The following is a 27,097-nucleotide window of genomic DNA, read 5'->3' on the forward strand; positions in this document are numbered from 1 at the left end:
GGTGTTCATAAGTGTTTGGGTAAATATCAGGGTCTTTGATTCAATTCCATTGGTCCACCTGTCTGTTTTTATGCCAAGAGCAAGCTGTTTTCATTACTATAACTCTATAGTAGAGCTTGAAGTCAGGGATAGTGATGCATCTGAAAGTTCCTTTACTGTACAGGATTATTTTGGCTATCCTGGGTTTTTTGTTTTTCCATATGAAGTTGAGTATTATTCTTTCGAGGTCTGTGAAGAATTGTGTTGGGGTTTTGATGAAGATTGCATTGAATCTGTAGATTGCTTTTGGTAAGATTGCCATTTTATTATGTTGATCATCCCTATCCAAGATCATGGGAAATCTTTCCATTTTTTGGTATTTTTTTCAGTTTCTTTCTTCAAAGACTTAAAGTTCTTGTCAAACAGGTCTTTCACTTCTTTGTTTAACGTTACCCCACCCAAGAAATTTTATGTTTTTTGTGGCTATTATAAAGGATGATGTTTCTCTGATTTCTTTCTCAGTCCTTTTATCATTTGTATATAGTAGGGCTACTGATTTTTTTTTTTTAGTTGACGTTGTATCCTGCTACATTACTGAATGTGGTTATCTGCTGAAGGAGTTCCCTGGTAGAATTTTTTTTTTTTTTTTTTTTTTTTTTTTTTTGGTTTTTTGAGACAGGGTTTCTCTGTAACTTTGGAGCCTGTCCTGGAACTCCCTTTGTAGACCAGGCTGGCCTCGAACTCACAGAAATCCGCCTGCCTCTGCCTCCCGAGTGCTGGAATTAAAGGCATGCGCCTCCACCGCCCGGCCCCTGGTAGAATTTTTGGGGTCACTTATGTATATAATCATATCATCTGCAAGAAGCAAAAGTTTGACATCTTCCTTTCCAGTTTGTATCCCCTTGTTCTCCTTTTGTTGTCTTATTGCTCTAGCTAGAACTTACAGTAGTATATTGAATAGATATGGAGAGAGTGGACAGCCTTGTCTTATTCCTGATTTTAGTGGAATCACTTTGAGTTTCTCTCCATATAATTTTTTGTTGACTGTTGGCTTGCTGTATATTGCTTTTATCGTATTTAGATACATTGCTTGTATCCCTGATCTCTCCAAGACCTTTATCATGAAGGGGTGTTATATTTTATCAGAGGCTTTTTCAGCAACTAATGAGATGATCATATGTTTTTTTTTTCTTTCAGTTTATTTATATGGTAGATTACAATGACAGATTTTTGGGTTTTTTCATTTATAAATTTATTTCCTTATTGTAAAAATTACCACACAAATATAGAATTCACAATAGCACTTAAGAGAGCACAGAAATCTTCTCTTGACTATAAAAGATAATAAACTACAAGAACAACTCCCCATTTTCTGGATGAGAGCGCTGCCTAAAAGAAATTCCTTGTACGTGGATAGGAGGTTTTGGAGATGGTTGAGACTGCAGTTAAGCTTTATACTGTATTCCTAGAATCAATATGAGGAATGAAATTCAAGATTCACATGAATTTCTTTTTTTTTTCTCTCTTTTTTTTGGTTTTTCGAGACAGGGTTTCTCTGTGGTTTTGGAGCCTGTCCTGGAACTAGCTCTTGTAGACCAGGCTGGTCTCGAACTCACAGAGATTCGCCTGCCTCTGCCTCCCAAGTGCTGGGATTAAAGGCGTGCGCCACCACCGCCCGGCTTCTTTTTTTTTTAATATTTATTTATTTATTATGTATACAATATTCTGTCTATGTGTATGTCTGCAGGTCAGAAGAGGGCACCAGACCTCATTACAGATGGTTGTGAGCCACCATGTGGTTGCCGGGAATTGAACTCAGGACCTTTGGAAGAGCAGGCAATGCTCTTAACCACTGAGCCATCTCTCCAGCCCTCACATGAATTTCTTGTGATAGATTTTCGTATGTTGAACCATCCTTGCATCTCTGGAATGAAGCTGACTTGATCATGGTGGATGATTTTTTTGATGTGTTCTTGGACTCAGCTTGCCATTATTTTATTGAGTATTTTTGCATATATGGTCATGAGTGAGACTGGTCTGTAATCTTCTTTCTTGCTTGAGTCTTTGAGTTTTTTTTTTTTTTAAATCAGGGTTACTGTAGCCTCATAAAAAGAGTTTGGCAATGTTCCTTCTGTTTCTATTGTGTGGAACAATTTGAGGAGTATAGGTATTAGCTCTTCTTTAACATTCTGATAAAATTCTTTGCTGAAATCATCTGGCCCTGAGCTTTTTTTTGTGTGTGTGTGGGGGGGAGCCTTTGATGACTTCTAGTTCCTTAGCAGTTATAGGTCTATTTAAATTGTTTATCTGAAACTGGGTGGTGGTGGCACATGCCTTTAATCCCAGCACTTGTGAGTTCGAGGCCAACCTGGTCTATAAGAGCTAGTTCCAGGACAGGCTCCAAAACTACAGAGAATCCTTGTCTCAAAAAAACCAATAGATAAATAAATAGTTTATCTGGTCTTGATTTAATTTTGGTATGTCTATCTATCCAGAAAATTATCCATTCCTTTTAGATTTTCCAATTTTGTGGAGTACAGGTTTTCAAAGGATGACCTAATGATTCTTTAGATTTCCTCAGTGTCTGTTGCTTTGTCCCCCTTTTCATTTCTGATTTTGTTAATTTAGATGTTCTCTCTCTGCCTTTTGGTTAGTTTGGATAAGGATTTGTCTATCTTGTTGATTTTCTTTAAGAACCAGCTCTTTGTTTCACTGCTTCTTTGTATTGTTTTCCTTGTTCCTATTTTATTGATTTTGACCCTGAATTTGATTATTTCCTGTCATTTACTCATCCTGGGTAAGTCTGCTTCTTTTTTTTTTTTTAAATATTTATTTATTTATTATGTATACAATATTCTGTCTATATGTATGTCTGCAGGTCAGAAGAGGGCACCAGACCTCCTTACAGATGGTTGTGAGCCACCATGTGGTTGCTGGGAATTGAACTCGGGACCTTTGGAAGAGCAAGCAGTGCTCTTAACCGCTGAGCCATCTCTCCAGCCCCAAGTCTGCTTCTTTTTGTTTTAGAGCTTTCAAGTGTGCTGTTAAGTTGCTGTATGAGATTTCTCTTTTTTTATGTGGGCACTTAGTGCTATGAACTGCTTTCATGGTGTCCCATAAGTTTGTGTATGTTGTACATTCATTTTTATTGAATTCTAGGAAGTCTTTAATTTTTTCTTCCTTGACCTAAGGGTGATTCAGTCATGTAGCTAAAATTCATTTGAAGTGTGGCTAGTCTGAATGAGATGTTTCAGTATAAATATACATCAGACTTGAAAACTGTAGAAGGAGCTGCGGGCAGCATTCCTGCCACCCGGCTCCCGGCCGCCTGGCTAGCTTATGCCCCGAAATAACAACACACAAACTGTATTCATATAAACACTGCTTGGCCTATTAGCTCCAGCCTCCTACTGGCCAACTCTCACATCCTTATCAACCTACCTCCATTAATGTGTATAGCACCACAAGGTGGTGACCCACCAGGAAGATTCTAGTGTACATCCATCTTGGGCTGGAGCTTCATTGCGTCTGCCTTGGAGAGGAGAGGCATAGCGTCTGAGCTCACTTCCCTTCTTCCCAGCATTCTGTTCTGTTTACTCCACCCACCTAAGGGCTGGCCTATCAAATGGGCCAAGGCAGTTTCTTTATTAACCAATGCAATTAACTCCTCCATCAGAAAACTACAAAAATATCTCAGGAATTTTTATATTATTTTATGTTTAAATAATAATTCTTTGAATATCTTAAGCTAAATAATGTTATTAAATTTTAACTATTTCTTTTCATTCCTTTTAATGCAGCTACTTGAAAAGTATATGTGTGACTTACGTTTCTGTTACGTCTCTGGAGATGTATTCTTAGATGATGAGATCTTAAAATTAGAATACAACCTGAAATTGCAACAATGATTAAGTCATCCCTGGCTTGTTTATTTGATAGAATATTGTTCAGCCCTTGAAATTATCCATTTTTGGTGTGTGCATCCCTCAGAAGTTAAGCAGTTGTAGTGGTCCATGCCCATAATCCCAGCACTCTAGAAGCAGAAGCAAGAGAATTGCTAGATATATGAGAACAGCCTGGGCTACATAGCTGTTTCCAAGCCAACCAGAGTTACACTTTGGCATTCTTTCTCAAGAAAGAAAGAAAGAAAGAAAGAAAGAAAGAAAGAAAGAAAGAAAGAAAGAAAGAAAGAAAGAAAGAAAGAGAAAAAAGAAGAAGGAAAAAAACCTCCCCTTCCCAAAAAGCTTGTTATGTTAAGTAAAGAAAGCATCATTTAAAACCCGTGGTTCTCAACCTTCCTAATGCTGCTTTCAGACACTTCTTCATGCTGTGCTGACCCCAACCATAAAATTATTTCATTGCTACTTCATAACTGTAATTTTGCTAGTTTGAGCTAAATATCTGATATGAAGGATGTCTGATATGCGACTCCCAAAGGGATCCCAACAAACAGGTTGAAACTGGTGATTCAGACTTACAAAAATAAAGTTTAAATCCTAAGGAGGAAAAATTCCAACCTACTAATGAGTAACATGATCACAAGGAAGTAGCTTTTCCCTGTTAGTTCAAATTTAAGAGATTGCTTTTGTATCTTTTTCACACTGAACTCTGCAAGCTATTATTTTAAGTTCCTAGATAGCACTGCCCTGCAGTCTCAACCATGGTAAGTGAACAATGGAATATTAACGTAAAAAGGATGTATGGAAAGGAAAGAGGTGGCTATATCTCCCCTCGCACTGATGGGTGGGAATGGAAGCTGGGTGAGTAGGTGCTGAGAGGGTGGTTAATAATGTGTGTTGTGCTTATAAAGGAATGCCAAAACAAGGGGAGAACATTTCCATATGTTAGCTCTTTGACACGTGAAGAAAGGGCTAGAGAACAGCGTGTGTCTCTAGGAATAGAATTACAACCCTGGGACCTGACATATTTCCATGCTTATTCTTAGTAACTATGCTTGTCTGTTCCTTCCTAGATTCATGGTGTTGCTATCTAAAATTGAGAGATCAGCAGAAAACACCATGGAGATAATGAAGAATTTAAGTAGTATACAGGTTTGCACTTTTCTCACATGTAATTTTCAGACCTCTGCTGTCCATTTTGAAAAGGATAAAAAAGAAGCCTTGTATGTCTAGTCACGAGTTTGCAGGGTATATAATTTATTTTTCATGGGAATCTCCCTGGTTATAGTACATAACGATTAACTGTAATATTTTAGTAATAGCTGGCATTTTCACATTTAAAAGTAATTTTGTGTATATGTTTAAAAAGGTTTTGGGATTTTCGTTTGTTTGAGATAGGGTCTCGCTATGTAGCTCTGGCTGTCCTAAAACTCAACTATGTAGACCAGGCTGGACTCAGAGATTCACCTACTTCTGCCTCGCAAGTGCTAGAATTAAAGGCATGTGCCACCACATCTGGCATGTTTAAATTAAGTCTCTTAATAATAATAATTTTTAAAAGCCTGCTCTTAATTGAGCATAGTGATATATTCCCTTAATGCCAGCATTCAGGAGGCAAAGGCTGGCAGATCTCTAGAGTTCAAGACCAGCCTGGTCTATATATTGAGTTTCAGGTCAGCTAAGACTACGTAGAGAAATCCTGTCTCAAACCTTACAGCCTCTATAGGGCTTGTTACACTTGACTTACCAGGAAAGATCAAATTTCCTAATTTAAGATTTTTTTAAATAAAGACTGCAGTGTATTGTATTTTGTTTATAAATAACCTCTTAGTTGTAGAGAACTTACTCAACACACTAAAAATAGTTTTCTTTTAGGCTTTGAAGAACAACAGACGACTTGAAGATCTCATTGGTGTTACCCTGGTCCCATGTTCCTTAAAAAATGAAGTAGAGAAAACTAGAACACTAAGTAAGAAAGATTAATGTATTTTTTGTACTTTCAGATATTTTTATTCCTTTAATTCAAGACATGAAACTATGCAAAATATTGACTACAAATGTATTTCATGGGAATTGGACCAATACAATTTGTTCAACAAAATAAATCTCTTTTCAGTGTTCACAAAACTTTTTTAGTGGCCAACATTGTCTTTTTACCCAAGTGCATGGTGAATAGAAGCAAATGCTGATTTTGTACTCTGATTCTTTTACATGTTCCATTAAATTGTATTTCTATCTTCTGAAAATGTATGGCTTTTCAATTTTTTATTATTATTAATTTTTTTAATTAAAAATTTCTGCCTCCTCCTCACCTCCCTTTTCCCTCCCCCTCCCCCCCAACTCCTCTCCCCCTCCCTCTCCAGTCCAAAGAGCAGTCAGGGTTCCCTGCACTGTGGGAAGTCCAAGGTCCTCCCCCCTCCATCCGGGTCTAGGAAGGTGAGCATCCAAACTGGCTAGGCTCCCACAAAGCCAGTATATGCAGTAGGGTCAAAACTCAGTGCCATTGTCCTTGGCTTCTCAGCAGCCCTCATTGTCCACCATATTCAGTGAGTCCGGTTTTATCCCATGCATTTTCAGTCCCAGTCCAGCTGGCCTTGGTGATCTCCTAATAGATCAGTCCCACCGTCTCAGTGGGTGGTGTCCCCCTTGCGGTCTTGACTTCCTTTCTCATGTTCTCCCTCCTTCTATTCCTCATTTGAACCTTGAGAACTCAGCCCATTGCTCCAATGTGGGTCTCTGTCTCTATCTCCATCCATCACCAGATGAAGGTTCTATGGTGATATGCAAGATATTCATTAGTATGGTTATAGGATCAGGCCATTTCAGGCTCTCTCTCCTCAGCTGCCCAAGGACCTAGTTGGGTACATCTCTCTGAAACCCTGGGAACCCCTCTAGAGTCAAGGCTCTTGCCAACCCTAAAATGGCTCTCTTAATTAAGATATATACTTCCCTGCTCCCATATCCAACCTTCCATTATCCCAACCATCCCATTCCCCCAAGTTCTCTCTATCCTCCCCTTCTCACTTTTCTCTCCCCGTCTCCCCTTTCCCCCATCCCACCCCACCCCCAGTTCCCAAATTTTTGCCCAGCAATCTTGACTACTTCCAATATCCAGTGGGCTAACTATATGTTTTTCTTTGGGTTCAACTTCTTATTTAGCTTCTCTAGGATCGCGAATTATAGGCTCACTGTCCTATATTTATGGCTAAAAACCAATTATGAGTGAGTACATCCCATGTTCATCTTTTTGGGTCTGGGTTACCTCACTTAGGATCATGTTTTCTATTTCCATCCATTTGCATGCAAAATTCAAGAAGTCATTGTTTTTTACCGCTCAGTAGTAGTACTCTAATATGTATATATTCCATACTTTCTTCATCCATTCTTCCATGGAAGGGCATCTAGGTTGTTTCCAGGTTCTGGCTATTACAAATAATGCTGCTATGAACATAGTTGAACAAATACTTTTGTAGTATGATAGGGCATCTCTTGGGTATATTCCCAAGAGTGGTATTGCTGGGTCCTGGGGTAGGTTGATCCAAAATTTCCTGAGAAACGGCCACACTGCTTTCCATAGTGGTTGCACAAGTTTGCATTCCCACCAGCAATGGATGAATGTTCCCCTTACTCCACATCCTCTCCAGCAAAGGCTATCGTTGGTGTTTTTGATTTTAGCCATTCTGACAGGTGTAAGATGGTATCTCAAAGTTGTTTTGATTTGCATTTCCCTGATTGCTAAGGAGGTTGAGCATAACCTTAAGTGTCTTTTGGCCATTTGAACTTCTTCTGTTGAGAATTCTCTGTTCAGTTCAGTGCCCCATTTTTTAATTGGGTTAATTAGCATTTTAACGTCTAGTTTCTTGAGTTCTTTATATATTTTGGAGATCAGACCTTTGTCTGTTGCGGGGTTGGTGAAGATCTTCTCCCAGTCAGTGGGTTGCCTTTTTGTCTTAGTGACAGTGTCCTTTGCTTTACAGAAACTTCTCAGTTTCAGGAGGTCCCATTTATTCAATGTTGCCCTTAATGTCTGTGCTGCTGGGGTTATATGTAGGAAGTGGTCTCCTGTGCCCATATGTTGTAGATTACTTCCCACTTTCTCTTCTATCAGCTTCAGTGTGTTCAGACTGATATTAAGGTCTTTAATCCATTTGGACTTGAGTTTTGTACATGGTGATAGATAATTCTCAATAAAATACTGACAAACTGAATCCAAGAACACATTAGAAAAATTATCCATTATGATCAAGTAGGCTTCATCCCAGAGATGCAGGGCTGGTTCAACATATGCAAATCTATCAATGTAATCCATCATATAAATAAACTGAAAGAAAAAAACCATATGATCATTTCATTAGATGCTGAAAAAGCATTTGACAAAATTCAACATCCCTTTATGATAAAGGTCATAGAGAGAGTAGGGATACAAGGGTCATACCTAAATATAATAAAAGCTATTTACAGCAAGCCGACAGCTAACATCAAATTAAATGGAGAGATACTCTAAGCCATCCCACTAAAATCAGGAACATGACAAGGCTGTCCACTCTCTCCATACCTCTTCAATATAGTGCTTGAAGTTCTAGCAATAGCAATAAGACAACATAAGGGGATCAAGGGGATTCGAATTGGAAAGGAAGAAGTTAAACTGTCGTTATTTACAGATGATATGATAGTATACATAAGCGACCCCAAAACTCTACCAAAGAACTCCTACAGCTGATAAACTCCTTTAGTGATGTGGCAGGATACAAGATCAACTCCAAAAAGTCAGTTGCCTTCCTATACACTAAGGATAAGGATGCAGAGAGGGAATTCAGAGAAGCATCACCTTTCACGATAGCCACAAATAGCATAAAATATCTTGGGGTAACTCTGACCAAGGAAGTGAAAGATCTATTTGACAAGAACTTTAAGTCTTTGAAGAAAGAAATTGAAGGGGATACCAGAAAATGGAAGGATCTCCCTTGCTCTTGGATTGGGAGGATCAACATAGTAAAAATGGCAATTCTCCCAAAAGTAATCTATAGATTCAATGCAATCCCCATCAAAATTCTTCACAGACCTTGAGAGGACAATAATCAACTTTATATGGAAAAACAAAAAAACCCAGGATAGCCAAAACAATCTTATACAATAAAGGAATGTCTGGAGGCATTACCATCCCTGACTTCAAACTCTATTACAGAGCTTCAGTATTGAAAACACCTTGGTACTGGCATAAAAACAGAGAAGTAGATCAATGGAATCGAGTAGAAGACCCGGATTTTAACCCACAAACCCATGAACACCTCATTTTTGATAAAGGAGCTAAAAGTATACAATGGAAGAAAGAGAGCATCTTCAACAAATGGTGCTGGCAGAACTGGTTGTCAACCTGTAGAAGAATGAAAATAGATCCATATCTATCACCATGTACAGATTAATGTATTTTTAAAGATTTTTTTAAGTTTATGTATTTTATGTATATGAGTGTTTTGTCTGCATACCCGGAGGGCATCGGATTCCATTATAGACAATTGTGAGCCACCATTTGAGTGCTGGGAATTGAACTCAGGATCTCTAGAAGAGCAGCCAGTGCTCTTAACCACTGAGCCGTCTCTCCAGCCCCCGTATTTCTAACGTTTGTAATTTTAGAGATAAACCTCCTAATGTTTCTCACGTTTCAGTCTGATAGATCACACATATTCAGAGCTGCCCAGGTAGAAGTACTGTTCCCTTCATCAGAAAAGGAGGCATGTGTCTTTTAGACGATTTGCTGTTTTATGGCTTCCTCTTGGATGCAGAAGAAAAGATTGCTCACGGAGAGTGCTAGCAGACTTCCTTTCTAGTGCGCTCACTTTCAAATAAGAGGGCAGAGTTGTACTTGATAGCTATAGTATGTGCCATTTTGCATGACTTTTTCCTAAAGAGCTGCATCTTCAAATAATGAGAAATTATTCGTTCATATTCCATATTTGTTTGTTCTTAGCCCAGGCTGTCCTGGAATTCATCACATAGCCTAGGCTGTCCTTGAAGTCACAGCAATCCTCTTTTTTTTTTTTTTCCAGCTTCTTGAATGCTGGGATTACAGGTGTGTGCCAACCACACCCAAATATTTTATGTCAATTCTTAAAAAAAAGATTGTGTGTCTTTGTGTTTGTGTTAAAGAGCTTATGTTCACGTGTGTGTGCCTGTGCTCTGCAGACCTGTGTGCAAGCACAGAATGTCCTATCACTGCCTGTGGATCAGGGTTTCTCCTTTAGTCTGGGACTTCTGTTTTCTCATTTGGCTAGAAACCAGCAAGTCTTGGGCATCTTCCTGTCCCTGCCCTATTCAGAGCTAGGACTATAGTCATGCACAAGATCCCCAGCTTGTTAGATGGATGCAGACACAAATTCTAGTTCTTATACTGGCTCAGCAAGCTAACCACCAAGCCATCCCTACAGCCCCTATGTTACTTCTTAATCTGAAGGTGGTTTGGTTTTGTCTTTTAATACAGTGACAAAAGCAACAGAACAAAAGCTGTTTGATAAGAAGAGTTCAAGAATTCCCCCCAAAGGTAAGATTGTACTTTAGTTTATTACGTAAGGAAATGTTTTCTTGGGGCTGAAGTGTGGTTCATCAGTTGAAAGCTCTTATCACTCCTGCAGAGGACGTGGTTTCGGTTCCCAACAACCCACGTGGTGCTGCGCAGCCATCCGTAAATCCAGGTCCCAGGGATCCGGTGCCATCCTCTGACCTCTATAGGCACCAGAAACACATATGGTGCTCAGAATACATGTAGGGGAAACACTCATACACATAAGATAAAATAAAGTAAATCTTTTTTAAAAAGAGAAATGCTTTCATATCAGTTCACAAACTAAAACCCAAGTGTGTGTGCGCACACACACAAAGACCAAAAGAGGGCTCATATTTTTAAAATCCATTTATTTAAAAATGTTTGTAATACATTAACAAGAAGACCACACCTGGTGAAATTTACTTTTCTGATGACTGAATCTTGAAATACAGTTTTGTCTTTTAATTGTAATTTCTTTTTAGAATGTTAATAATCTTTAAATTTTTAGTGGTAGAATATTTTTAAAGCATTAAAAGTAATTCGAATTTTGGAAATTACAGGTCATTAGTGATCCTTTGGCATTTGATCTGCTGAGAACTTATACTTATGAGCATTTAACACTGGAAACTAACTTAGCAGGTTTTCAGTTTCCATGGGTGAGACACACCATGTATAAGTAAGTTCTAAACCTTTTGAGACCAATTTGAAAGTCAGCATTTGATGGGGGGAGGATTACCCTTTTATCTAAGAGGGTTTTTTTTTTAGCATTTATATATTGTACAAAATGTGGAGTTTTATTGTGATAATTCCATGAGTACATAAAGCATTTTTATCTTTTTCACATGTATTGCCCTCTTTTACCCACCCATACCATACCCTTCCCTGTCTGAGGACGTTCAGGGGTGTGTGCCTGTGTTCTCATGCTGGCCGCAGAAGAGGGCATCGAGTGCTCCTAATAGCGTCCCTTCTGCTTTCTTGTCACCTTCCTTATTTGTTCCTTGGACTCTGCAGATGAGAGAGCACGTGATGATAACTATCTTTCTGGTCAGGCTTACTTCACTTCACAAGAAAGCTTTAGTTCCATCCATTTTCTTGCAAGTAACCCGACTTTGTTCCTTTTTTTCCTCCCCTGAAAACTATTGAAGAATGCTGTGAGCATTCCTGCACATTACCTTTTGTAGATGCAAGCACTCATGAAATTTTCATGAAGGAAATTTTATGCAACATCTTCAAGTGTAGCATTAAGCTAAGTAAATTATATTCATAGAAAACAATTTCCTACAGCCATTTAAAGTCTTCCTTTAGAAGATTTTAATGATCATATGCAATATGATTTCAGTTATGTACCCAAACTATAAAAAAAAATGTGTATGATCCTGTACTAACAGGTCTTATGTGTCAACTTGACACAAGCTAGAGTCATCAGAGGAAGGAGCCTCAGTTGAGGAAATGCCTCCATGAGATCCAGCTATAAGGCATTTCCTCAATTAGTGATCAGTATGGGTGGTGCCATTCCAGGGCTGGTGGCCCTGGGTTCTATAAGAAAGCAGGCTGAACAAGCATGAGAAGCAAGTCAGTAAGCAGCTTCCCTCCATGGCCTCTGCATCAGCTCCTGCCTCCGGGTTCCAGACTTGCTTGACTTCTTGTTCTGACTTCCTTCAGTGATAGACTGTGGTATGGAAGGATAAGCCAAATAAACCTCCCAAACTGAAGGCGTAAGTCACAAACAATCCCACACCAGTTTGGAATTATGATTAATAGAATGGTTATTTATTTAAAGGGGAAAACTTACAGATCACCGTCCCAGACAACAGCCCTCTGCACAGTCAGGAAAGGAGCCTAGATGCAGGAAGCGGAGCCAGAAGCCAGAGAGAGAGGAGAGGAAAGTGGCTGCTTTTTTAAAGGGAGAGAGACCACACCCCAATGGGCTGGTATCTCAGCGGCTATTAGCTGAAGGAGCGGAAGGAGCTCCCACAACACCAAACTTGCTTTTTGATCATGGTGTTTTGTTGCAGCAATAGAAACCCTAATATATTTATTGTGTATACACTTTCTAGTTTAGGTTTTCATTGTGTCTTTATGGTCCTGGGTTAAAAGGACATCTTGGCACGAGTATATATTGTGTGTTGAGCTTAACCACCTACCATACTTTCTCCTCCATTCTTCCCGTTATTTCCCCTAAATATTTTCACTTCTACTTTCATGCCACATATTGTATATGATGTTATAGGTCTATATCTGGGAATCACAAGCAAAATCATGGGATATTTTTTCTAAGACTGGATTAATAGTAATCTCCAGTTGCATCCATCTTCCTGAAAACAACACCCTAGCTGTCACCTTTATGGCGCCTTCATTGCCTTTCCTAACCCAGGGTTACCACCTCAATCTTAGATCCAGGGTCTGGGCATAATCTCAGAGTCCTCTCTATTTGGGCGGATGCTGTGACCTCAAGCATGATACACATATCTATAGAAGAGTCACCACTGTCTCCTGAGAAACTGGGGGGCAGGGAGTATTGTTCTCTCTGGAACCCAACTCCTGTTGAATGCATGCTGGAAGTAGAAGTGACAGCAAACCATTGTCAGAATCTACGTTCTCTCCAGTACTCCAGTGTTCTCCAGGCTCCATCTCTAGACCTCCCACAGTGACACAGGGAGCCCAGAGGACGAGCTGCAGGAGGCTTGGGACACAGTTCTGGCAGTACTCACTAGGGGACACCAAGTTGATTAGGCACGTGTGTCTGGCTCTAACCAGGTTTCCACCTTGCTAACGTCAAGTGTGTCTGATTCGGTTCCTCCCCACAATTCTGAAGTGTATGCTGGCTAGGTTTCTGCATATATTCCCAGGATACCTACTGTGAGTTTTCTGTACGAACAACTGATGGAGGGCCTGGGAACACCATGCCACTAACTCAGCAGGGGTCTTTTTAAAATGCTGCACTTGGGCTGCTCCTGTTGAGTGCTGCTCTGGTCAGATGCCCAGCAGAGACCCCCTTGTTCTTTATGGCTAAATGATACTGTTGTATGTAGAAGAATGATAATTTTAATATTCTGACCTCATTGCCACTCAGCAAGCTCTGAAGTGGAGTTGGGCCTTGACTGGTGTTAGTCTACCATCCTTAAGTGCAAGTAACTGCCTCTTACTGAGGACTGGTAATTTCTGTGTTTCCAGTGTGAAGCTCGGCAATATTATAGTATATTTTCACAGCAATATTACAAGGTAGTTATTTTCATTATCAGTATGGATGATGAACACATACAAAAAATTCACTAAGAAATTTGACCAAAGACGCCACCACTTAAGCCACAGAGCAGGGACTCCAGCTAAAGATCAGAAAGTTTGGCCTTTCCATGATTGCATGTTTCTTCCCCAAACAAGTGAGTCAGCTGGTAACCCCAGCTTTTAGATTATACATTAATATAACCGACATGGGTCAACCAGTCTACCATGTCTGACTGGGCTAGGACTTGAACAGTAATCTCCAGTGGTGACACGAGATTCCAGTCAGATACAGAGGCCAGTGACATTACCCAAAAGTAACGAGCAAGATGTCTCCAAAGCTGTTGCAGAGAGACGCAAAGTGGGCTTCTGCACCCTACTTGTACTGTGACCTAGAAGCAGATTGGGGTCTCTTCTCTCTTACGTTAGCTCTTCAGAGCGTGACTTCAGTGTCACTGTAGAACATTCCCAACCTGACAGGATTTAGATTATGTGACATTTCTATGTGTATTATTTCTCAGTCAGAAGAAATCTTCTATATCTTGTGTTGATGACATAATTTTAAAATACATACTTTCCTAGAACTATTAATAATTAAAACTGGCATTTACCAAATTTGGAGAAATGAAGGAAAATTCTCAGGTAGTTAGTTAGCAGAATTATTACATTGAACTCATGTCTTAGAGGGTATACCATGGTATACTTGTAGGTCTGCAGGCAAATCACAGGAATCAGTTCTCTCCCTCTAGCATGTGCCTCTGGGGACCAAACTCGGGTTATCAGGCTTTGGCAGGAAGCATCTTCACCACTGAGCCATCTCACTAGCCCTCAAGTAATTCTCAAGAACATTTTCTGAAAGTATTGCTACTTCACTAAAATCTCCTTGGGGGATTTTGGATAATATGCCATTGATTTTAGTTACCCATTGTACCTCAATTCTTTGTGCATTTGTGTAAGACCAGCCTTGTAGCTTTTCTCTGTTATTTGTGCAGACTGACTTGTCCATTTCCAGGCTCTTACAAGGTTAGGTTTTTTTCATTCATAGAAGAAATTGAATCACTAAATCATGTTTTGAAATTTCCAGTAGGCATTAATTACTTGTAGAATAAATACAAACTTAATTTAAAAACCTGTTTTCATGTTATATGGCAATATGTGTTGTTCTTTTTTTTTTTTTTTTTTTTTTTGGTTTTTCGAGACAGGGTTTCTCTGTGGTTTTGGAGCCTGTCCTGGAACTAGCTCTGTAGACCAGGCTGGTCTTAAACTCACAGAGATCCGCCTGCCTCTGCCTCCCAAGTGCTGGGATTAAAGGCGTGCGCCACCACAGGCCTGGCTATGTGTTGTTCTTATATACCATCTGGACCATGTATTTGTATTGATAATCCTCCATTCCTATGTGGCACAAGCTACATTAGCTCTTTCTGTCTTCTAGGCTACTAAAAGTTCTTCACTTTTCGACTTAGGAAAACTTGCTTCCTGTATAATTTGAGGTTGAGTTCCTGCATTTCACTGGATGCTTCCCCTCTGCTTCCTCTGCTTCCTGCTAGACATATTTGCAATTTGGTTTTTTGTTGTTAAAGATTGTGCACACATATAAACACAAAAACACAGATTTTTCTCTGCTAAATTAACAAATCTCCCCTCTTCTTATCACACTGATTTTAAGAAGCATTTGCTAATTTTTGTGACATCTGAGATTAGTCTGCTTTGTGTGTTCCCTTGGAGACTGGGCTTTGAGTCTTAATGATGTTTTCTACTTTACTTTTTTCTATTATTATCCAAATTTGTTTAAATTTTACATCTTGTGATTCTTCATGACATCAGGTTTTTTTGAGTCGGCTCTTATGCTATATACTGAATTTGTTTCATTTCTGTAATCATAAATGTGGGACTAGGCCAGCCACTGTTTCACCATCAGCACATCCCTGAGGTGGCCATTGAGGATGATGCTGGTCATTCCTCTTACCCTTCAGATTCTTCTAAAGGTTTCCTAGAGTTGCAGGAGAACTGCAGCATCTCCACCGCCATTGCCCGTTTAGACTGGTCTTTTCCTCTCACCTTGGTGCCTGTCCCTTCCCTCAGCACCTGCAGCTGGTATTGCAGGGCGAAGAATCACTCTCCAGGATTAAGTAAACAGGCACGTGACACATACTGTGCTGGCTTCACGTAACTAAAACATCCCCAATAACTTGGAGAGGTCACTACACTTTCCCTAGACCGTATGAATCAGAATGCCTGCTTAGACTATGTGAATAACAGGCGCTCCGCTGCCAAACCCAAGGTTCTTGAACAAAGGAAGGCTTCTTTTGGTTACTTAGGATATAAGACTAACTTCACTTTCCCTAATAATATTGGCATTCCTATTCTGTTAGATTTGGATGTGAATTTTCATAATTATTTTAAATTTGTTATGCTTAAGCTTTAAGACATCTGACTATTCAGTGGGCTGACGGATGGAATGTCACATTGTCATCACATGGGAAGGCATGCGATGCATTTGCTTTCCATAGCCAACCTCTACTAAAGACAACCTCTCACAGATAGCCCTAGTCAGTAGATGGCATTCTTTAGCACTTGGCATTTTCAGTTTTTCTGGAGATATTAAAATGCCACCATTGCTGGTCTGTGTCTAGGAATTCCAGTAAACAAAATGTTTTTGAAAAGAATGTAAGCAAATTGGAGAGCAGCTGCCAAGATAAGAAATCAAGACACTTAGTTTCAGTCCAAAACATATTTTATGTTTTGAGAATAACTGTGTAGGTGGCAGAATGCATATTTCAAATGTAGTATAACCATCTGAACTTTACAGTGTTCAAAAAGTTGATTGTTTCAGCTATTTGTAACAGAAACGATTTCAGAACTTCTAGCTCTGGTCTTTTGAAAGAAGTACAGACTGTTTTCTTTAGTTAACTTCCATTGTAAAATTCATCTTGGTTCGAGAATTCCAAAATTCTTTAGGCTACATGCCAAGTTGAAGCCTCTGTGCTGACACTATAGTTTGTAGCATTGCCTTTTCTTCCTAGAAACCATTAAGGTGTTTTTAACAAAAGTATGTTTTGCTTCTCTCAACTCAGTCTTGAAAAAGTATTCATCATATTGGCTAAATAATTTTACTTCCCGAAGACTACTACCCTTTTGGCTTTTCATCTTATAAATTAAGTATATTTTTTTGTCAGATACTTCAGTTTTAAAAAGTACTCATCTGAGTTTGAACATTCTCTTAAAAATTCCATGTGCTCTCCTGGATTGACTTGGAATAGCCGCTAGTTTTGTGCCACAAATCCACATTAAAGTGCACTGCAGCCCCAGCCCTTTGTATGGAGTCACTGTTGTGCATGCTGTTCCCAGGCCAGGCCTCCACTGTAGATAATGCTAATGTTCTTCTTCTGTGCCAGGCATCACTGTTCGGGGAACACTACCAACTGCTGGAAATGCTTACTTAAGATTTGTCTTAGATTTAAGGAAAACCAAACAGGTTTATTACTTTTCAAAGTCTTTTACATAATTTTCTTCCATGCTTTAAATTTTTATGCTTTTCTTAAAGCATAATAATTTTTCTTTTGAAAAAATCTGTAGCAAATGTTAAAATTATACATTTGGACTCACTTAGTAGCAATTATGTGTTTAGGAGGTGTAAATAACTTGCAAGCAGACAGTACAAATATCCAGGTGTTCTTATGTGCTGATGACAACAAAATTGAAAAGAAAGACTGTAATAATTCTGACTGGTTTTCTCTGCAGAAGATATTGATTATTTGTGTGTGGTGAGAGATTTGGAAAATTCAATTAAAGGAGTTGTGCAAAGGTTTCATAAATTTCCCTTCTACAGCGTGTACACAGACATTGTTGCCTTTTAAATCAATGCAGCACTTCACAATATATTTTCTTTGAAACATAAAAATAAATAACATTTAAACAGTTCTGCTTACTACAGAAACAAATTTTATTTTCTGTGAAGCATTTAGTCATGTGCTATCACTGACTCATACACATTTGCCAGCTGTAACAAATTTTATAGACACTTCCCTGGAGACATAGCTCACATACTATGAATTTTTAAATGAACAAATGGTGAAGAAGGGATGTCAGCAATATAAAAATTGATCAGTTAAAAGATAAAAGCATAAGTAAAGAGATTTGTATGGTAGCCTTAATAGGTTTTATTAAATAAAAATACTATAAAAAGACAGTAATGAATAGACTGAGGACTGGCTGTTCTTGAGGAGGAGAAGAATTATCCTGGCACATTTATAGAAATTGGTTTTTTGTCACCTGACAGGTGAACAGTTTCCATTTTAACCCTGAAAAGCAGCCAGAAAAACTCACCCCACCCCCAAGACGCACATCGAATTGCTAAGTGGCATTCATACCTTAGACACATACGCAACAAAGTATATTTACATTATTATATAGCTAATTATGTTCGGTGCTTTGTGGCCCATCACAGACTCAGAAGAGAGGTCATTTGTTGTCACACTCAGTTCCAGCCCACTGGAATGCCTGGACCCCTCTGCCTCTTTCCTTCTACGGGATTGCTTTCTCCTCTCCTGCTTACCTAACTGTTAAGTCGGTCTCAATGGCCCATCCTCTGTGAAGCTCCCCATTCCTCCAAGTGAAGCACAGTTGCCTCTTGTTGTGGGCTCCCATAGTACTCGTCAGTGTTTGTCAGTTACTGTTATGTGTGTTGTGTGTAGTGCATCAACACTCTCAGATTACTGGGCTTTTGTGGGGGGTGGGGGTGGGTGGGTGAATTTTTCTGAGTTGCAGCTGCAGAGCCTAGATCAAAATCTGGAGAAGGCTCTCTCTCTCTCACTCACTCTCGCTTTAATTTTGGATGGGGTCTCCCTGTGTAGTCCTGGCCAGCATGGAACTTGCCATGTAGATCAGGCTGGCCTCAAATTCAGAAATCCACCTGCCTCTGCCTCCCAAGGGTTGGAATTAAAGAAGGTTCAAATACTCTCTCCTCTCTCGTCATGTACTCCACTAACTATTTATGGAATGCCTGTTATGAATTAGTCTTCTGACCTTAGAGATAACAAGACAAGAAAGACATTGTTCTGCCTTCAGGAGCATAGAGTCCAGCACAGAAAGCAAGTAACCACACTGAAGTGTGGAAGGATAATAGCAATAGTAGTACATATGAATACTCTTTGTAATGGTATAATGTATAAGGCATACAACTATCTTGGCTGTTATAATTTTAAAATATATATTCTGAAGTAGAATCAGAAAAACCTCTGAGATGCTGAAATAAAAATTATAAAGCCCAAACTTGTTTATTATGTCAAATACAAGTTGAGGGTTTTTTTTAAAGATTTATCTATTTTTATGTGCATTGATGTTTTCCTGCATGTATGTAAAGGCACCATATGCATGCAGTACCCAGAAGGTGCTGGAGAGGGTGTCAGATCCCCTAGGACTGGAGTTGTAGATACATGGTTGTAATCTCCCGTGTGAGTGCTGAGAACCGAACCTGGCTCCTCTCTGTAGAAGCAGTAAGTGCTCTTAACTGATGAGCCATCTCTCTAACCCCCACTTACAAATTTATTTTAATTTCACTTGAATCGATATTTACTTTGTATCACATAGTGTGGCAAGTTATTCTGAACTCTTTTCTGAAAACAAATCTTTTTTTTTCATATAGAACATCATCTTGACAGTTTCAAATTCCTTAAAGCCATTTTGAACTGAGGTAATATCTTGCTTTTCTAACTAACGTTGTTAAAGTTCACTGTCTTGTACATGTAAACATTTAACTTACATTGTAAGATTTAACTAATTAGTACAGCTTTCCTTTAGAGCCATTACTATCTTATAAAGAATCTTTTCTAGTTGCTAACTATAGAATATAAACTATCAGTACATCATGACGTGATGTGTTCAGTAGTTCACTAGATGGACACACCTTGCTTGATTTGGGCACTTCATCTCATCCACACCTTGGACTGGTCCTCATGCTCGTGAAGAGAGCATCCATTCCAAGAGTAAGCTCAGTCTCAGCTGCTACCCTGTCTCCAGCATATTTATTTCATCACTTCCTCATCAAAATTGTTCCTCCTCCTATCTCACTAGGGATTATAGCATTCAGCCCAGCTTAAAAACTCCAAATACAACAGAAGTGATACGATCCAGCAGCATTTCAGCTGTGGAGACAGAATTTGAGCTGTACGAAATGATACAAGTTCAGACTCTCACTCTGGGCTTCTGGACCACTGTAAAAAAATTGCCACTCTAACAAGGATCAAAGTGTCAGCTTGGAGAAACAGATGTCCTATAGGGCAAGCCCTCTGTCACAAAAAATTTAGTAATTAACATGGACCAGGCCTTAAGGCAGAATCCACTGGAATCTACACCAAATCTAACCTTGAACTCCATGCACTGCCCTGAACCTGAGGGGAAAGCTCGGGTGCTAAGTCTGGAGACCACATCCTGCCTTCTGTTCATAATTGCAGCTGGACATGCAAGAACAAGCTGCTCTCCTGACCACATGAGCTGGGAAGCACGAAGGCCCATGAACTTGAGATGGGCCGCGACAGTGAAACTACATGTGGGAAAGGATGGCGTGTAAAACTAATGACCTTGATATCAGTAAAATGTAGGCCAGTGGATGTCCTGGATCCTGCCTTTCATGAGGTGTGGAGCAAGGAATAGTTGGTAATAAATGCTCCTTTCTGCTGTGGGTGCCAGTGGAGAGAAAGCGGTGTTAGAAAGTTCACAACAGGCATAGGTCTACTTGGGAAAGTGTGACAAGGGAATCAGAGACTGGGGACTTTACAGCAGCTCTAGCCTAGTGTGGTGTGCACAGCAGTAATCCCAGTGCCTGAGAGGCTGAGCTGTATGTACACCGGGGCTTTTCAGAAAGCAAGTGTGTTCCGCTCTACATTGCCTTTGTCCGGGAGCCACTTAAACTCTATTAATTATAGCACTCAGACAGAACCTATAAGACAGGACTCCTCCAATAAAGCCAGGCCTGACCTCAATCCTCCTCCCTCATCTTCCTGAGTGCTGGAATGACAGGCGTGTACTAAATATGCCTGGCTTCAAAAACATGGGCAATTTTGATGGGCTGTATAAATACGCCTACATAAGCACAAAATATCAACAAGAGAGACTAAGAATTCAGGGCCATGCAGGCAGTCACCAGCCTCATCCAGGCAGAGATGACCCGGCCGCAAGGATTGTGAGGCCGGGAAGTATAGTGTGTGAAGTGCCTTAGAATGCATGGCTTCCATCAAGGACGGACACTGCTGCTACCTGCTATTCCGTAACATAACTCTTACTAAGTTTTCTGCTTGACCCTGGATTTGACTTCAAAATCTTTCTCAATAGTTCTCCCAACAATCAGGGACAGCTGATGAAAACTTCTTTTGTAGTGTCTGGTGTTACAAAAATATAGTAATTTTTTTAAAGTCCAAGATGTGCAATGCCAACTCTATTACCTAGTTATAACCCTACTCTTGCCCCAGGTTCCCCTCATACTGGACTGTAAGTGGGGCTTGTGATCCTACTTTGTGAGAATAAATTGTGTAATTAGCCTAACTAGCATCTCCTCCATGGTAACATTTTAATAAAATTTTCTCTCTTTTATAGTGTTACCTTCAAGTCTGACAACTGTGTCAATCTACATGAGTATTAGTAAGAATGCAACCCTGCCTGACATGAAGAGTCAGTGAAAGCAGACTGTTTGCAAACCACCTTCTCAGACAGGAAACGGATTATCTATGGATAAATAGGAAAAACTAAGAGTTTATTGTGCACTGACTGCCTTTTTATGCAAAAATCTGTGTGTATGCCTGTATGTGTGTGAGCCCATCTTCCCCCTGACCAAGATGGGGTTCTTGTTCACCAATGTACACACCAACTCAGCTGGCCTGGGAGCTCCCTGTGAGTGGTGGGAGCACAGACGTGTGCTGCTGCCTCCGGCTTTATATGGGTCCTAGCGACCCAAATGCAGGTTCACACACTGAGCCACTGTCCATGACTTCTGATGGTGAACACAGGAGGGAAAGAGCCACATGCCTGCAAGAAGGCTTGTTTCTTCAGTTGCCAATATCTTCCCTGGCTCAGTGCTCCCGAGTCCAAATAAGATCCTCTGTCACCACTAGGAGTCCCCAGTAGGACACACTGAGTAGGAATCTGTCACAGTCACCACACACACCCTTCTTGGCAGCTGTTGAAGGAAGCACCTGCTGGAAGTCCCTTAAGGCATGTAGACAAAGGCATCTAAATTGTGTTTTCAGTGGGTCATGCTGGAGTATCGAAATTCTCTCAAAAGTATTTCTCATATTTCCCCATGCAAAATAAAAAGTGCTGTCAGAACAGCCAAACTAATTTGTGAAGGTGAATCTTAGAAGACGCCAAAGTAAGCTAACAGGAGCTTATTAGTATCTAAAGTAAGCGCCACATGGCAAATAGCACTTAAATCATTTCCTGAGTGATGTACGAGATGTATGTTAATTTGGAAACTAATTCATGATGATGTAATAACTATCTTCTGCATCCCAAAGGCACTTGAAGAAAGGCACGCACTGTGAACAGTGTCCGCATCTGCCTGATTGTATTTAAAGGCACAGAAGAGATGTGTGTAACTAATCTGCCCAGTAAATACCAACTCGTAGCACCAGGCAGGTGCAAGTCTAGATAAAATTTCTTGCAGCTAATTTAAACTTTCTACACACACCCCTAGATAATCTCAATGTAAATAATACATTTCTTCTTGACCCCTTAATGGAAGCCCTGCAGCAGAGTCCTGACTTGCACTGTTTCACCTATGTTCTATCGACTTTGAACACTTGTGGATAGAATTATGACCCTACCTTTGTAGAATGACATACTTTACTGACACAGTCCACCAGGCAAACCAGGAACCAGCTCCCCCGTGTGCAGTCCCAGCCATTTAGTAATTTACAGGTTACTTTATGTTTGTTGGAGATGTTGTAGTATATTGTGGGACTGGTGTCTCAGGTGTGCACTGTTCCACTCTAGGGACCGTCATCTCTGCTCAGAGAAAATTACTGTGAATGTTTTAAGATTTTTGTATATTTAGGAAACACTGGAATGAATTTTTGGGACAGACATTTAAATATTAAGTTGGTTTTGAACTAAATTCAGAGTCCAATGAATTAAAAGAAAGAGCTTTACTATAGGGCAGAATGTGATCCCTTCCAGATTGTTTGAAACATTAGCTTAGACGTGACTCTGCGGTGTCTGCATTGCAATCTGTGCTGTAAGGAACAAGCAGAAGGAGAGTCAAAACTTTTGTCACATCTTTATAACAGTTTCTACACCTCATACACCAGATCACTGCTGCAGGAAAGAAATGCTGTTCTCTTGGTACTTGCCCTAAGGAAGTTTTGACAAAATTAGTCTAAGATGTTACCTGATTAGGTATTACTTCGAAAATAAAAATCTTGTATGAAGATGTAAAATAAAAATCAAGATCGAAAAGCATTCATTTTCCACTTAGAAACATTTCAGATTGATATATTAAAGGTGTTTTTAATAAAAATCTGTTACTATAAATGGCATAGGTGCTAAGTAGTTGTTCAATCTCAATTAACTATTCAACCTAATTGTCTTCTGGGTTTCCAGGAACTACTTAAAGCAAGATTTTTTTTTTTTGTATATCTGTTTGCTAAATATCAAGGATACTTTTTGATATAATCCTTCAAATATGTGACAAAAAATATACTAATATAGATTGTTCTAACATTGAAAACTAGGACACAAGTCAGAACATTTTATAAAGTACCCTGCACCAGTTAGGAAACAAAGAGTTAAGAAGCAAGTTGGTTTCATATGTAATGAGTTATGTAGGTATGTGTTTAACACAGTTACTGTGTGTCTGACCTCTTGATAGACTGAGCATTTGCCTTTCAGAACAGCTGGGTCTGCTGAGAACCAGTTCCCAGTTCTCTTCATTGTAGATCAGATGACTCTCGCTTTATCACCCTTAGAGGCCACATGAAGGACAAAGCACAAAGATCCACACACAAAACTAATGTTTATGTGGGGGGAGGAGGAGGCATATACCTGGCCCAAATATTCCAATTAGCAAAAAAGAAACCAACTGAGAATTGGAACCACTGTGTTCCTCTGGCCATGTTTTGGCTGTAATCTGTGTCTTGCTCCTTCCTATAGAACAGTGGGCTGTTTGACTGCCTTGACCTCTGTGGGGCTGGCTCCCCTACTGGTAGTTTATGATTTGGACAGATGTTTTTCCCTCCCTGGTGAGCTTCATATGATACATGAACCCACACCCTATTCTCTTCTGGCTTTAAGAAGCAAACCCAAGTGCATTAGCCGCAGAGAAAACTGCATTTCTCAAAAATGCCTCTTCGCTCGAAGATGTACCTGAAAAGAACATGGAACTCCGGATTTTTGACAGATAGGGAAACGAGGCTTCTGATTTTCACTTTGTGTTAGTATCTATTAAAGCCCCCCAGGCCCTGAGAGGTTAGCTGAGGGATGCTCTGGACCGCTCACTGGAGGAGGACCCAGTGCTTTGGAAGCTAGCTGCTGCAAAACAAAGCATACTTTGACTTTGTTTTGTCTTTTAAAACAGGATTTCATGTAGCCCAGGCTAGCCTCAAACTCACGATCCTCCTAAATGTAGCTCCCAAGTGCTAAGATTACAAGTGTGTACCACCAGAGCCAGCTCTAAGTGCATCCTTAAACTGGTTTGCACTGGATAGGAGAGCTATGGCTTACACCGATCATCCTAAGTCTCCTTTAAAGCTGAAGGTTACTCAGTATGGGTAGACTAAATCATCAGGGAAAAAAAAGTTTTTATTGACAGAATCTACGTATACAAGAAATCTGTACATAAATATAGCATCATGTTATGCTGTTAATTACTTTTGCTTTTGAGTAATAAGGTTGCTCTACTGGATTTCTGAGAAGTTAAAACTTTGTCATTAATAGAAATCAACATTTCAGTGTTAAACTCAGATACATTATTAAGGGGGTAAAGGTAGTAAAGTTAAACCAGCCAAGATGCTGTCAATCAGGCCCAGAGGTTACAAACAGTGGCCATGGACAGTGATGCCCCTCCTGACTGGACAGTGACCAAGGCTGCTTCTCTCTGCTGATCTTGCCCTTTGAATCCTCACGCACACTGGCTTTGCCTAGACCCACTTCCTTGATCAGACTGAGAAATCTATGTTTTCCTGCATCGGCCTATAGCTAGCCATGTCCAGAACCAATTCTTTATACTACCTTAGAATATGCCATTAAATGATTTAATTGATGACTGTATTATGAAAGAAATATACTCAAAATAGACTAGTGGTAAAGTGACTTTAATTTTTATCAAAACTAAAGAAACAGCTTTCCATGAGAAAGTAAAACATAATACATGATTTTTACCAGTTGAGACCAGAGAAAGCACAGGAAAAGAGATAGCCATATCTACAGGACAAGCCAACAAGAGGCCTGACCTGAATAAACACTTGTGTCCATGGAGATCTTAACCGAGGTAGCAGAAAGGGAGCTGGAATCCGTGATAAGGTCGTTTAATTTAGAATGATTATAAATATATAGAACTAATGACCATGAGTAACGATAAGACTTTAAACTTCTTATTTTTTTTTAATTTATTTATTTATTATGTGTACAACATTCTGCTTCCCACACACCAGAAGAGGGCACCAGATCTCATTACAGATGGTTGTGAGCCATCATGTGGTTGCTGGGAATTGAACTCAGGACCTCTGGAAGAGCAGTCAGTGCTCCTAACCTCTGAGCCATCTCTCCAGCCCCCTAAACTTCTTATTTTTATATTTAATAAAGTTCTTTTTAAAAATGGAATCAAGTGATTCTACATGCTTGGAAACAAAAATACCATTTAATCTATTAGCATCCAATTTTGCATATGTAGTAATGCATATTCAAATTTCAAACAGCACAACATATCTTCTCAGTAATTAAAAAAAAAGTTAATTCCCTGAGATACAACTTTAAATGAGATGCTTATTACTTGTATGCTAAAGCTCAAACAAGACAGAGGCTTAGTTCTGCCAATAAACTCACGATACTTAACTTTTTTAAAAATTACAATTTATAGAATAATTCCATTATTAAATATTGGCATTAAGGACTTTTTTTTTCTCTCCCTTTTTATTAAGACGGGTCTCATGGAGACCAGGCTAGCCTCAAACTTTCTATGTCACCAAGAATGATCTTGATCCCAGGTCCTCCAGCCTCCACCTCCCAGTACCGGAATTACAGATGTGAGTACTGCAACCAGCTGGTACATTTTTTCTCTTATTCTGTCATTTAACTATCTGTGAATATTAGCAAAACTACAATATGCTTTACCAGAAAATACTTAAGAAACAAGTGTTTTGGTCCCATAAACAGTTTGTGTAGATAACAGTAGACACTGGCCATTTCTTTCCTATGATACCATGACTCTAAAGATGCACGTTCACTTACACATAACAGAAGACTGCATTTGTTTTGGAAAACAGCTAGTTGATTTTCTTCCGAGTTCTTCCATTGTTGGAATCCCACATGATTACAATGTTGAAGTATACCAAGAAGAACATAAAGTTTATGCAGGACACAAAACACACCAGCACAGGGAACAAGTCTGGTAATTTCTGGGGAGGGTGCAGCGTGACAGTCAAAACCGTCAGAAGGGCCATGGTGGTGACTGAAGAGAAGAACTGGAAGGGAAAGAAAGACTCTTACTGAGTGGTAGAGCCTGCTGGGGTGCTGGCTGCGTTCCTTGTCAGCCTGCCTCATCCGAGATAACGCTGCCATCAGACTGGCCTGTAGGCATCCTCTCAGTGACTGATGTGCCAGGTTCCAGCACACTGGGGATGGTGTCACCCTGGGCAGGTGATCCCCAGATATGTAAGAGCAAGCCGGTAAGCAACCACTTCTCCCCAGCCCGCACTTCAGTTCCTTCCCCCAGACCCTGCCTCACATTGTCTCCTGTACCCTTTCCTCCCCAAGTTGCTTTTGATCATGTTTTGTTTTTTTAAGAGACAATTTTTCTGTATAGCCCTTGCTGTCCTGGCACTTGTTCTGTAGACCAGGTTGGTCTTGAACTCAGAGATCCACCTGCCTCTGCCTCCCAATGTGCCACCACCACCTGGCAAAATGTGTAACCCAGGCTGGCCTCAAACTCATGATCTTCTTCAGCAAACTACTGACGTGTGCCACCACAACCAGTGGTTATGACCTTTATCACAGCAACAGAAAGCAGGCTTAGACAGCTGGTAACAACACTGGCTTGTAGCTACTCTATCAGCAGAAACGAAGCTGAGAGCTGAAGGGGCGTCCAGTCAGTCCTACAAGCGAATCTCAGCTTTGGTTTTGTGTTGGAATTACCTGTTAAAAACACCATTTAAATATAAATACCTGTTGTTAAAGCTCTCCAGAGGGTTCCCATATGAAGCTTTTAACCTTTGTCTTTGTTTTACAGTGTTTGGGGGGAGGCACTTATGCC

General features: G+C 39.9%; 2 protein-coding genes across 2 annotated transcripts in view; one reads left to right on the top strand and one right to left on the bottom strand.

Annotated features, from left to right (window-relative positions):
• The window catches only part of Itgb3bp (integrin subunit beta 3 binding protein), a 53,967-nt gene extending 32,696 nt beyond the window's left edge, over positions 1-21,271 (top strand). Inside the window, exons 5-9 of the mRNA XM_057784358.1 lie at positions 4,952-5,030; positions 5,754-5,847; positions 10,357-10,416; positions 19,286-19,333; positions 21,232-21,271. Of these exons, the coding sequence (XP_057640341.1) occupies positions 4,952-5,030; positions 5,754-5,847; positions 10,357-10,416; positions 19,286-19,332 (280 nt within the window). The 3' untranslated portion in view covers position 19,333; positions 21,232-21,271. The remainder of the gene's footprint in view (positions 1-4,951; positions 5,031-5,753; positions 5,848-10,356; positions 10,417-19,285; positions 19,334-21,231) is intronic.
• Positions 21,272-24,861: 3,590 nt separating this feature from the next.
• Positions 24,862-27,097, bottom strand: part of Alg6 (ALG6 alpha-1,3-glucosyltransferase) — a 41,119-nt gene continuing 38,883 nt past the window's right edge. The window contains exon 15 of the mRNA XM_057784356.1: positions 24,862-26,309. Within this exon, the coding sequence (XP_057640339.1) occupies positions 26,112-26,309 (198 nt within the window). The 3' untranslated portion in view covers positions 24,862-26,111. The remainder of the gene's footprint in view (positions 26,310-27,097) is intronic.

The sequence above is a fragment of the Chionomys nivalis genome, chromosome 11 (genome assembly GCF_950005125.1).
Source record: "Chionomys nivalis chromosome 11, mChiNiv1.1, whole genome shotgun sequence".
Taxonomy (NCBI): domain Eukaryota; kingdom Metazoa; phylum Chordata; class Mammalia; order Rodentia; family Cricetidae; genus Chionomys; species Chionomys nivalis.